The sequence below is a fragment of the Poecilia mexicana genome, unplaced genomic scaffold, assembly GCF_051168715.1.
Source record: "Poecilia mexicana isolate PSO_F unplaced genomic scaffold, ASM5116871v1 scaffold_19, whole genome shotgun sequence".
Taxonomy (NCBI): Eukaryota; Metazoa; Chordata; class Actinopteri; order Cyprinodontiformes; family Poeciliidae; genus Poecilia; species Poecilia mexicana.
In genome coordinates, this window is record NW_028263388.1 from 9,864,721 (window position 1) to 9,878,341 (window position 13,621).

At 37.5% G+C, this 13,621-nt stretch overlaps 1 protein-coding gene across 1 annotated transcript in view; it reads left to right on the forward strand.

The window, feature by feature from the left end:
- The first annotated feature begins 1,880 nt into the window (after positions 1 to 1,880).
- Positions 1,881 to 13,621, forward strand: part of LOC106924763 (scavenger receptor cysteine-rich type 1 protein M130-like) — a 29,634-nt gene continuing 17,893 nt past the window's right edge. Inside the window, exons 1-10 of the mRNA XM_088001049.1 lie at positions 1,881 to 1,914; positions 2,337 to 2,369; positions 3,194 to 3,361; positions 3,991 to 4,110; positions 5,417 to 5,581; positions 5,675 to 5,825; positions 7,156 to 7,478; positions 7,553 to 7,834; positions 8,217 to 8,531; positions 8,607 to 8,924. Coding sequence (XP_087857175.1) covers positions 1,881 to 1,914; positions 2,337 to 2,369; positions 3,194 to 3,361; positions 3,991 to 4,110; positions 5,417 to 5,581; positions 5,675 to 5,825; positions 7,156 to 7,478; positions 7,553 to 7,834; positions 8,217 to 8,531; positions 8,607 to 8,924 — 1,909 coding nt within the window. The remainder of the gene's footprint in view (positions 1,915 to 2,336; positions 2,370 to 3,193; positions 3,362 to 3,990; positions 4,111 to 5,416; positions 5,582 to 5,674; positions 5,826 to 7,155; positions 7,479 to 7,552; positions 7,835 to 8,216; positions 8,532 to 8,606; positions 8,925 to 13,621) is intronic.

A 13,621-nucleotide genomic window follows, 5' to 3' on the forward strand; every position in this document is an offset into this window, starting at 1 on the left:
TTTATTGGTTGTGTTTTTCCAGATTATTGTCTTTTGTTTTCTTGTTAATGACTTTGGATGTAATCTTTATAATACTGTTTCAGACTGTTTACATTTATTTAGGCAGAGTTTTATCCAGAGGTTTTATGATCAGCAGGGTAGCTATGATTTTGCTTTTTGTGTAAGGTGATAAAGACACTGCAAAGTCTGAATGATGAGAGTGGGGCTTAAAAGAAATTTGAAACTTAAAGAAACAATTTTTGAAACTGAAAAAAAAAACTTGATCTAAAAAGTGTTGAACTATTTTTTTTTGTTTCACATACTTTTAAGTTAGTGTTTCCATAAAAAGAGAGAAAAAATTCAGTTCCAATTTTTTTTTCTTTTCAACAAACGTTACGGCCCCAACTTAGCTCTGCAGGTTGGATCAGGTCATATATAAAGTGATTAAAAACAGAGTCTTTGAATGATGTCAAATCAGGTAAAACAACATTGAAGCTAAACTGAAACATTTTATTTTAGCCACTTGGGAGAAATATTTAATCTCTCATTTCGTCTCTAATAAAGTTCATTTTGTTGTTGAATTGCATTTTTAATGTAATTGGAAACAAAACTTAATTTATAAAATCTAAAACAAGACAGAGCCTCTTTCTATGCCAGCAAAGACAAACCGCATCATGTGTTTTGGCATAGAAACCCAAAGAAGGATGAATTGAATTAAACTAGAACTAGCAGTACCTTCTATAAAAACCTCTACCTTAAGTTTCAAAATCAATTCAAATTGCACTGGGAAAAAAAATTAATACAATTACTGTTTTTGGCTGGGTTTTCATTCTAAAATTCTGCAGAGAATCCATCTGCATGAAGACAGATCTGAGCCCAACTCTAAATGTTCATCAGTCAGAAAATCATGAGTTCTCCAGGTGAAAACGTTTCAGGTGATTTGATTCATTGAGCCCCTGATTCCTCTTTCAGTTCTACTACCAAGAAATCAGGCAGATGACTTAAATTACTGTAATCTGAGGAAACAGTTCACCCTGTAAACAAAATGGTAAATTCAAAATTAACAACACATATTTTGCAAAGCACTAACTTCTGCTTTAGACACAGAAAATATATCACAGTGTTTGTGTTTTGACATTTCCAAAGATCACCTTCAACCAACTGGTTGAACATACACATCTGTTGTGCAATAATTTAAGAGCTTCATTTAAAACACAACAAGTAGGTTTGGCAACACCATCGACACCAACAAGAGGAGAGGGAAACATTTTATTTTTTTCTGAAGCCTAATATTAAACACTCAGTACAGAAAAACTGATTCATAATCAAGTTTAATACATGTTTTGTTGGGTCTCCTTAATGTTGTCTAGATGAGAAACATCCTCTTCGCTCTGGCCCTACCAACATGCCACTCATCCCAGTAGGACTTCACTCACTTTAACACAGGAGAGGGAATGAAGCTGTCTAGTTTTTACTGCAACCTGAAATTCCTCCAGATTCCTTAAATTTGTTTCAAGATATTCTGCTGCTCAGAGAGAGAAACATGCTTCAATATTATTATGAGGAACTCCAAACATGTATCTTATTTTTGCATTTCTCTGAAAAAGTGAAGTAATTTCTCTTCAGATATGTTTTCACTCCTCTGCTTTGTTGAAGTTTGTCACATCTTGTTGCTCCGTTATGCAAAATAGCCTGGAACATTTGAGGCTTTGAGGTTGTGGTGACAGTTCAGTTTCATAAATCTAGCTTTGACATCACTCTGTGTGCACCAACATATATATATCACATTTATGATCTGAAGCTAACATATATGAGCTTCACATCATGAAAAGCAACAGGAAACACAAAATCAAAAAGGAAGATAAGACTAACAGACCTACAAACACTTTTCTCTCCTGAACATGGATCAGCTGCTGGTGCTGCTGCTGAGCTCAGGTAAGATTCAAACCCTCAGCATGGCTTGGCCAAGGTAAGAGGTACTTGTCTGCCACTAAGCCATGTTCCTGTTCCCTGAAATCGACCTTTGAACTCTTTAAATTCTCGCTCCTCTTCCTGCATCTGTTGGCGTTTTGCTGAGTGACAAATTTCTGGAGATTAAAGTGTGGAAGAAACATTTGTCTGAGGAGCAAAAATATATAAACCTTTTGAAACTTAAAAAAAAATGTTTGTTTTTAAGAGTACTTGTAGAAATCACCATTGCTTTCTCTTTAAGTTTCTCTTACAGAGGTTCAGGTCTTTTGCAAAGTATGACACTCAATTTTAGCAGTGTTTTTATCTATTATTATATGTTGCAGAACAACAGATGGTAGTAATAGAGCCTTTCTAAAACCTGCTGACATTTATTTCCTGGTTTTCAGGGCTGCAAGGTGATGAAATCTACAACTATACAGGTAAAGGGATTAATTTTGGCAAACACAAAAAAAGTCACTGAAGTGATATTACATGATCTACATGATGTAAAAAATTATTTCAGGTAAAATACTGGCAGCTGTGGTTAAATTCTGGGCGCCACAGCTGCTGGTATTTTACTGTAAAGAAGAGACTTTTTTTACACTTTATCAGTTAATGTATGTAATCCAGTATCAATTTTATTAGCTTTATTCAACAGAGTTGAATTGTTTCCCCTCTTCTTTGTGAAATGCCAACCTAAATATCTGCCTTCCTAATGAAGCCCATGAACCGTATTAATTCTTCACACCCCATTACAGAACTCTGTTGTTCTTCTGAGGGACATCAGTGCAACATTTAAAGGGGGAGATGATGGATTTATTTAGACTTACTAACATATTCTCTGTTCAGAATCTGAATCTGAGTTTTATTGCTGTTGTTCAGACTCTATGCTGGTCACGGAATGAGCATAACAAACACTCTGATGATATGGAGAGTGTTGTAGAGCTGCACACTATATCAAAATTCATTTGTCTTTGAGGTCATAAATGACAGCTTGTACTTTATTCTTTGGCGGTGGGATAGATTTTCCATACTCTTGATGCCCACATTTAATATTGTTTTTTGTTTTTTTTTGCTACTAAGATACTAAAGCTCACAGAGAGTGGTCAGGATTGATTGATGATGTGGAAAAAATGAAGAAAAAAAAAACAGTTAAGAAAACATGTTTTCCTAACAGTGCTGACAAGGAGCAGAGGAAATTATCAAAAAAGACTGATAAGTGCTTAAGCATTGCCGTGTTTAACATTATTTTTCACATAAATTTGTAATTGTTTTTGTCTTTCAGGATCTCAGTGTGAAATGGCCAAAGCTGACATTGTGATGCTAGTGGATGGTTCTTTGAGTATTACCCTTGAGGACTTTCTATGGATGAAATCATTTCTATCTGAGATGGTTCAAAACTTGCCCATCGGTCCCAACACAGTCCAGATAGGTATTACTTAATTTTCATTTAAACAAAGGTGATGAGCTAGTTTAATGTACGCAATATGAAATTATTTGTTAATATTATTGTTGTTAGAGATTTTTTGGTATTATCATTTTGTTATTACTTTAGTTCATATTCATGTTATGTTAACCAATAGTTAATCAACATTCAGTATTATTGTGATTTTCAGTTTAAAGTGTTCTCTTCCTTCTGTGCGTATATAAACTGACCTGGAGGTCACATCTGCCTGTTCGTCCTCATGTGAAACGGTTAACTGTGAGTCTCCCAGATCTTAAATTACTTTCCACAGGTGCCTCCTTATCAACCGGAATTCTCCCTACCTTAGAAACTACCTGTGTGCAGTGATATATTGTCTCTGCTGTCTATCCTCCTTTATTTTGCTTGATAAAAAAAGACAAGCTGTAACCAAAGGTCTTCAGAACGCTCATTGAACGGCTCGGAGGAGCAGTTTGCTGAATCTTCTCCTTTTGCAAAAGCTTGGTCATAAAATTCATATGTGTTGTCTGTGGTTCTTTAAATGAAGGTTCGAAAGGAAAAATACCCATCAATTGCTAAAACATATTCTTGCTCTAAGTTCCTGTTTGATTTCATCCATTCATGGGTGTTTTCTGTAGGTTTGACTCAGTTCAGTACAGACCCTAAAGCTGAGTGGCACCTGAACAGCCACAGCAACAAACGGTCCCTGCTGCAGGCCATTGACCGGATACGACAAATAGTTGGAGGCACAATGACAGGTCAGTATGTTATTGTGTCTACAGCAGGGTCTCACCATGAGGAGCTCTGGGACTTCAGGATCTGAATGGTTCACAACTCAAAACTAGAACTTTTCACATTTTGAAGGGTTCTAGAGCAACTTCTCCCTGTTAAGAGAATAAAATTATTAACTTCTGGCTTATTATATTCTCTTATGTTCCCGGATTCAATGATTCCATGCGTGGAAACAAAAGCCACACAGAGATGACAGCGTCACGATAATCAGCATTTATTCAAGACAGATGCATACCATCACCAGAAAAGCACATCACAAAACATCAGAAACCTCAGAGCACAAACACATGAATTTACCTGAGAAAAGGAAAAAGACAAAAGATGGAAACGACAAACAGACAGCAAAGACGTATTTGGAAAATTGCAAGCGCAAATCTGATGTGTTACTCTGTGTGGAAAGTTTTATCTTCTTTTCTTTAATTTATTCAAATAAGGCGTATCTTTGCTCATCCAACCAGGACCTGTCTCTGACCCTCTCTCTAAAGTTAGAAACTCCCTGCAATTTGTTCACAAGATCAAACACCAGTTGTCTAAATAAGTGAAAACAGTCCTGAAGTCCTGCTGCTTCATGGCTTTCACAGATCAGTGTGAAAAGCTGGAACTTCCTACTGATTGCTACTGAGGGCAGATCAAAGATCTTGGCAAACAATCTGCCTTAACTACAAGTAAAATAAAAGTCAATAGGCCTAAAAAAGTTATACATTTTAAAACTATAATTAGGCTATTTCAATCAAGTCATGTTACAATTTAAAACTAGCTTATTTTAAATATATTTTCTTAACATCCCTCAGTTAGTTTAGCTGGAGCAATATTAGACGGAAGAAGATGTTGCTTAATATAGAAATCAGCAGAGCCACAGGTTACCATGTAGATTTCTCTTTTGAGCAGCAGGTGGAGCCCACAGCATCACTCTTTTCATTGGCAGACTGAAGCAAAGATAAAAAATTCAGCAACAAATAAGTTCTTACAAAAATACAAAAGACACACCAAACATTATTGGACCAGAACTAGATACACATTTTTATGTCTCTACACTTTTGATACTTTCAGTAAGAAACTGTCAACATGAAAGTAGTTTAAATCCAAAAGTTCTGGACTTTTCCCTGAGTCCATATTCTTACAAATAATCTTAACTGGGCATTCTGTAGATGAAATTTATAAAAATATCATCAGATTTAAAATGTGATTATTTATGGGTTTTTTTAATTGTTTTATTTTGCAGGGATGTAAAACCCATTCCTAAAACATTTCTTTCGTCTTCACAACATGCAGGACGAGCTCTAGGTTTCATTCTTCATCGCAGCTTTAAACCCTGGAGGGGAATGCGTCCAGACTCAAAAAAAATTGCTGTTCTGATCACTGATGGAGAAGCTCAGGATGAAGTAGGAATCCCAGCAAAGAATCTGAAAGACACTGGGGTTGAGGTCTTTGTTATTGGTAACGTTCCTTTTCTGTGTGGATGACACAGTTTAATTGTAGAGCAAGTTTTCCTTCTTAGATCACTGCTGTAGTAGTACATGTTCGTTTCAGGTGTGGGCGATGCTTTTAGCAATTATAGGGCCATTAATGAACTGAGGACCATCGCTTCTGAAGATATCAACAGTCATCTTTACCTTGTTTCGTCTTTCCAATCCCTCCACGATGCCTCCAATATCTCTACCAGCATCTGTCATGCTGCTACTGAGCTGAAACAACTTCCCAGTTACTGTGAGTATATTTATAAAATGTCCTGTTTATTTAAGAGCCATAAAAGACAGGAAATAATAAATAAACATCTTAATCTGAATTTGAGTTGATTTTAAAAGCAAATGCATCATCAGACAAATAACTTAAGACAGAAAAACAGCCAATTTGCCCCTGATTATGAATAAAAAGCAAATGTTGACATGTAAACTAATCTGACTTTTTCTCCACTTATCCAAAAGTTTCACACTTTTTGGATAAGTGAGCATAATGTTAACAGAACAAGAACACTGAGATTCACAGTTGTTTTTATTTGTCCTCTGAGTACAAAATATCTGATGAAATTCAAATGTTGCTTTATTAAGCAGCTGAATAAGCATTCTTGAGAAATATTCAGTTTCAGGATTTGCCCTACATTTCTCCATTGCTCCACAGATGTGATTTTTATGAACTAATAAATCAAAAGTTTTGAAATGTTTTCAATGATGGAGAATCTGAGGATGTGATGCCTGCTGCCAAAAACCCAGATAATGCCGTGATAGAGATATACGTTATTGGTGACTGGCTTTTTCTGGATTCATTCAGTTTAAATAATCAGAGTACAACACTTCAAAATCACAGTTGCTTGGATAAGTAAAGTTGCCAAGATGGAGCGCAATGTGATTGGTGACTATTTGTTTTCAGACAGATGATTTGTTTGAGACACACATCAGAATCAGAGTTGTCTACAGAAGTTTTCATTTAGTTCGCTTCTCCACCAAGCTGTTTTATCTGTTTCTGCATCAAAAATGATACTTTGTTTTTAGGTGTTGGACAATACTTTAGTGACAATGACAATGAGGCAGTTTTGCCATTTAATTCAGGCATGTAAGACAAGGGGCACATGTAAAAGCTGCAGGACTCTGACCCTCAAACTGCTCTAAACCCTGACCTATAAAACATTCAGGTAGAAAAAAAAGCTTCTGAAATTAACTGCACTTCAAATATGCGAAGATGACAATGATGTGTGACAAAGATTTACCCGCAAATATTGATTCTGTTTTCGTAAGAATATGGAGCAAAATCCAACAGACTAGCACAGTCTAGTCCAGTCATATTTAAATGAATAAATAAAAATAAATATAAATATATACAAATAAGTGATAAAAATGAAGGTCTCAATGAATGTCTGACTTCAGCATGTCCAGTAGTGCAACAGTGAAAAAAAGGGTAACATTCAACAAAATTGTGAAACAATAAATAGGAGCTGTGTTTTTTTCCCCAATACATTCACTGGATGCTGTACTAAGATTTTATTTCTATGTGTGTGTGTTTGCATGTGTGTGTTTCTGTTCAGACTCTGTCAGGTTGGTGAATGGTACCAGTCTGTGTTCAGGTGGACTGGAGGTGAAAACCTCCCAGTTCAACCAGATCTGGTCTACAGTATGTGAAGCTGACTTTGACCAGCAGGATGCAGAGGTGGTCTGCAGGGAGATTGGCTGTGGACCTCCTTCAGTCCTGCAGGGGGCGCTCTATGGAGAAGTGGAAGCTCCAACATGGACAGCAGAGTTCCAGTGTGGAGGAACTGAATCCTCCCTCCTGGACTGTAGAAGATCAGGCTCTGTTAGAAACACCTGCTCACCTAACAAAGCCGTCAGACTCACCTGTTCAGGTAGAAAAGGGCGGAGTTATTCCTGTTCTGATCAAACTATAACTATCATTTACTGATGACTGATTTGTGTTCAGAACCCATCAGGTTGGTGGGAGGAGCCAGTCGCTGTGAAGGAACACTGGAGCTGAAACGAACAGAGTGGAGACCAGTTAAAGGTCCAGACTGGTTCTTGATGGAAGCAGCTGTCGTCTGTGGTCAGATGAAATGTGGTTCTGCTATTTCTGTTCAAACACGTGAGAATTCGTCAGTCAGCTCCGTGTGGTGGATCAGTTCTGACTGTGTTCGGCCTGGATATCCTCTGACAGAGTGCTCATCAGCAGATGTATCTTCCTCCATCCTGGATGTTACATGTTTAGGTAAATCTGAGTAACTTTTAAATCAAATTAATTATTATTAACAGGTACTTATTGACCCAGAACCAGTAAAAGATGTTACCGTTTCACTTGTTTTTGCACAACTCTGTTCCAACATCATCTGCAAGGTTGGGAAATGTTACAAAGAGAAAACAGGAGTATTATTTCCTCCAGTGATATCTGTGGACCTAAATCTTGTTGTCGAAAGATCAATCCTTCATGGATTTAGACCTCTCTCCTAAATTTGATATTGAGTTTAATGCAGCAGAAAGACATGAAGAACTCCTGCCAGAGAGAACTGGATTTGCCCACCTTGTAAGATGTTGAATATCAGAGCATTACACTAATATTAAGGATTAATTTCTCCCACCTCTCCTCTGTTCAGACTCTGTCAGGTTGGTGAATGGTACCAGTCTGTGTTCAGGTGGACTGGAGGTGAAAACCTCCCAGTTCAACCAGATCTGGTCTACAGTCTGTGAAGCTGACTTTGACCAGCAGGATGCAGAGGTGGTCTGCAGGGAGATTGGCTGTGGACCTCCTTCAGTCCTGCAGGGGGCGCTCTATGGAGAAGTGGAAGCTCCAACATGGACAGCAGAGTTCCAGTGTGGAGGAACTGAATCCTCCCTCCTGGACTGTAGAAGATCAGGCTCTGTTAGAAACACCTGCTCACCTAACAAAGCCGTCACACTCACCTGTTCAGGTAGAAAAGGGGCGGAGTTATTCCTGTTCTAATCAAACTGTAACTATCATTTACTGATGACTGATTTGTGTTCAGAACCCATCAGGTTGGTGGGAGGAGCCAGTTGCTGTGAAGGAACACTGGAGCTGAAGCTCAGAACATGGAGACCAGTGAGCGCCTCAGGTTGGACCATGCAGGAAGCAGCTGCAGCCTGCAGAGAGTTGGACTGTGGTTCAGTCGTTTCCATGGGAACCAGGAATAACTCTTCAGTTAGACAAGTGTGGGAAATTGAGCTCAGCTGTTTGAAATCTGGATATCCACTAAGGCAGTGTGCATCACCATCATTATTGTCTTCATCATCTCAGTCTGGTACTATTCTGGAGCTTGTGTGCACAGGTAGAATCCAACAAAGCTGCTTTTAGTATCAAAGTACTTATAGTCGACATGATCTTCTAATTCTATGATGCTGGTTGTTTCCAGATTTACATTCCTGCCTCAGATTCTCATCAGATCCAACAGTTTTCATCATCAGACTGGTGGTCCTGCTGCTGAGTCTGCTGATCTTCATCTCTGTGATTTACTGCAGCCATAAGGTAGCGTAGAGGTTTGTTTCTGACTCAGCTGAAGCTTTCAGATTGGGATGATGCTCGAACTCAGCTGGATGTGTGCTTGTATCTTCCTACAGACCACCAGGGGGCAGCAGACTGTCGCACAGAAGAACGTGGACGTTGGAGGAGATGAAGTGAGAGAGGTGGTGGAAGAACAGGAGGAGGCTGCTCTGTAGCGACACCATGTGGTGGAAAATGTGTACTGAAGGAATCAACTGCTTAGACCTGCTGAAACATTCCTGCTGTTACTTTGATGTTCAATGTCTTTTTTTCTTTATTGGTTCTGTTTTTCCAGATTATTGTGTTTCATTTTCTTATTAATGACTTTGGATGTAATCCTTATAATAATGTTTCAGACTGTATAAATCTCAGGCAGAGTTTTCAGCTTTGCGTTTGCTTTTTGTATTTATATAGATAAAGACATGACAAAGTCAGAATGATAGTTTTGTATGGAGGTAAATTTGGGCCTCTTCTTTATCTCCTCATCACTGATTTCACACCAGCGTCTCTGACTGGATAGTCGACAGCTTCATTGCGTGAATAAAATCTGAAGAGAAAACTCATGTCATATATCATATTTCCGTCAGCATATGCACTACAAACATGTGAGGACTGTACCAAGCTATAACTGAAATCAATGTCAATTTCCATTTCCATTTGTATTTGTTTAAACCAAACACATCTGTTCTTCTCTTAGTTGCTTCAAACTGCTGTTAAAAATGTAAAGCCCATTCAGGGAGAACATTCAGCTTTGGAGTAAGGCCACATAAAACTTTACACATAAATAAAGGGGTCTAAGTTTTCCCCTGAGACGGAACCAAAATATAAAGCAATCAACATGAGCTTGTGATACTGCTGAGAGCATGTTTGAAGAATCTCTAAAAAGTAAAAAGGTAGATTTATTCAAGCTCTTTCTAGATATTTCTTTTTAAAAAATTGCTTAATTATGTAATACCGTCATCAAAAACATTCCTAATATGTCAGTCAATGAAGAGACATTACAACTGAATATCATCTGTATAAATGTGGTGTAAAATGTTGCAACAAATGCTTTTCATCAGTGACCATAAGTACAACTTGAATAGATGTGTCCCCAGAACAGAGCCCTGAGGAACCCCGTGTCAGATCAGTGTAAATAATAAGGCTGCAAAAATGGCCAGAAACAGAAGAACATCTTTTTTTTTTTGTCTATATCTGTGGTTTTACCAGTAAGCTCTGGCTCCAAGAAATCACTTATCAGAATACAGATAAAGAGACAAAACAGGAAGAAACAACCCAGAACTTAATGATATACTAAGAGAGGACAACTCGAACAGGCAAAACGACAGAGACGGACATTTACCTGGACATGGATCACCGGCTGGTGGTTTTGGTCCTGCTGCTTCTCTGGGGCTCAGGTAGGACAGAACAATGTTAGGGTCAAAATGAAAAATAAAACAATCAATTCAATTAGGATTTGTTCATTTATAAAGAAAATCATGTTTTAAAACTATTATTTTTCTTTGCAGTGTTTTTTATTATTGTCTAAAATATTTTATATCTGCTTACTTGATTGGAGCTGTTTTGCTAAAAGATCAATTTATATTTTGCTGATCTTAGACAACAGAAATGACCTGATGACATCAAGGCACTGAGTTGTTGAAGTGTCTCAATGACAATTAGTTGAAACTCATTCCAGACATTACTAAGAAACAATGCTTGAACTGAACAGTGTCATGAGTTGTGGTTGAGAGGTGGTGAGGAGAGACGCAGGGACCCAGCTTGAGATGAAATAATTAATTTAACGAAGAGAGTAGCTCAAAACAGTCCAGAACACAGGCAGCACAGCAGAGCGGAAACAGAGGCTCAGCACCGGTAGCAACTGAATTAACAGACTGACACGACAAACTAATGCCAACACAGGACTTCACAGTTCTATTGTGCCAGCAGACAAACTATCATAGACAAGGACCCGACAAGAGCAGAGGCAACAGGAGGACTTAAATACACAGGGAGGGTAATCAAGGGAACGAAACACACCTGGGAACAATCAACGGGGAAGACGCAGAGACAGACTCACAGGAAGGAACTGAACACAGAAAACCCTTACAATAAGTACACAGAAACACAGATCATGACAAATAGTTGTATTTAATCCAGCTCAGTTTGATTTAAAAAAAAAAAAGGAGATTTAGAGATTGAAAAAAATGCAGTCACAAAACTGAATGCACTTACACTGAGTTTTATGTATTTGAATTTTGGAACAGTCCTGCTGATATCATATTGTGTTGTATTTTTTCTTTATTGGTTATGTTTTTCCAGACTATTGTCTTTTGTTTTCTTGTTAATGACTTTGGATGTAATCTTTATAATACTGTTTCAGACTGTTTACATTTATTTAGGCAGAGTTTTATCCAGAGGTTTTATAATCAGCAGTGTAGCTGTGATTTTGCTTTTTGTGTAAGGTGATAAAGACACTGCAAAGTCTGAATGATGAGAGTGGAGCTAAAAGAATTTTGAAACTTAAAGAAACATTTTTTGAAACTGAAAAAAAAAACTTGCTCTGAAAAGTGTTGAACTATTTTTTTTTTAGTTTCACATCCTTTTAAGTTAGCGTTTCCATAAAAAGAGAGAAAAAATTCAGTTCCAATTTTTTTTTTCTTTTCAACAAACGTTATGGCCCCAACTTAGCTCTGCAGGTTGGATCAGGTCATATATAAAGTGATTAAAAACAGTCTCTTTGAATGATGTCAAATCAGGTAAAACAAAATTGAAGCTAAACTGAAACATTTTATTTTAGCCACTTGGGAGAAATATTTAATCTCTCATTTCGTCTCTAATAAAGTTCATTTTGTTGTTGAATTGCATTTTTAATGTAATTGGAAACAAAACTTAATTTATAAAATCTAAAACAAGACAGAGCCTCTTTCTATGCCAGCAAAGACAAACCACATCATGTGTTTTGGCATAGAAAACCCAAAGAAGGACGAATTGAATTAAACTAGAACCTGCAGTACCTTCTATTAAAACCTCTACCTTAAGTTTCAAAATCAATTCAAATTGCACCGGGAAAAAAATTAATACAATTACTGTTTTGGGCTGGGTTTTCATTCTGAAATTCTGCAAAGAATCCCTCTGCATGAAGACAGATCTGAGCCCAACTCTAAATGTTCATCAGTCAGGAAATCATGAATTCTCCAGGTGAAAAAGTTTCAGGTGATTTGATTAATTGAGACCCTGATTCCTCTTTCAGTTCTACTACCAAGAAATCAGGCAGATGACTTAAATTACTGTGATCAGAGGAAACAGTTTACCCTGTAAACAAAATGGTAAATTCAAAATTAACAACACATATTTTGCAAAGCACTAACTTCTGCTTTAGACACAGAAAATATATCACAGTGTTTGTGTTTTGACATTTCCAAAAATCACCTTCAACCAACTGGTTGAACATACACATCTGTTGTGCAATAATTTAAGAGCTTCATTTAAAACACAACAAGAAGGTTTGGCAACACCATCAATACCAACAAGACGAAGTCCACAGAGAAGAACAAAGAAGAAAATGATGAACCGGTCCTGATGCAGGAAGAACGAGATTAAAGAAGAGGACCAACATCATGAAATTAATTCTGATCAGTAACCATTAACTTTGGAGAGATGCTGAGGGAAGCTGGACAGACAGTAACATTAATCAGAGCTCCATAATAATGCTGGGCCCTTAAATGAGAGGGAAACATTTTATTTTTTTCTGAAGCCTAATATTAAACACTCAGTACAGAAAAACTGATTCATAATCAAGTTTAATACATGTTTTGTTGGGTCTCCTTAATGTTGTCTAGATGAGAAACATCCTCTTCGCTCTGGCCCTACCAACATGCCACTCATCCCAGTAGGACTTCACTCACTTTAACACAGGAGAGGGAATGAAGCTGTCTGGTTTTTACTGCAACCTGAAATTCCTCCAGATTCCTTAAATTTGTTTCAAGATATTCTGCTGCTCAGAGAGAGAAACATGCTTCAATATTATTATGAGGAACTCCAAACATGTATCTTATTTTTGCATTTCTCTGAAAAAGTGAAGTAATTTCTCTTCAGATATGTTTTCACTCCTCTGCTTTGTTAAAGTTTGTCACATCTTGTTGCTCGGTTATGCAAAATAGCCTGGAACATTTGAGGCTTTGAGGTTGTGGTGACAGTTCAGTTTCATAAATCTAGCTTTGACATCACTCTGTGTGCACCAACATATATATATCACATTTATGATCTGAAGCTAACATATATGAGCTTCACATCATGAAAAGCAACAGGAAACACAAAATCAAAAAGGAAGATAAGACTAACAGACCTACCAACACTTTTCTCTCCTGAACATGGATCAGCTGCTGGTGCTGCTGCTGAGCTCAGGTAAGATTCAAACCCTCAGCATGGCTTGGCCAAGGTACGAAATACTTGTCTGCCACTAAGCCATGTTCCTGTTCCCTGAAATCGACCTTTGAACTCTTTAAATTCTCGCTCCTCTTC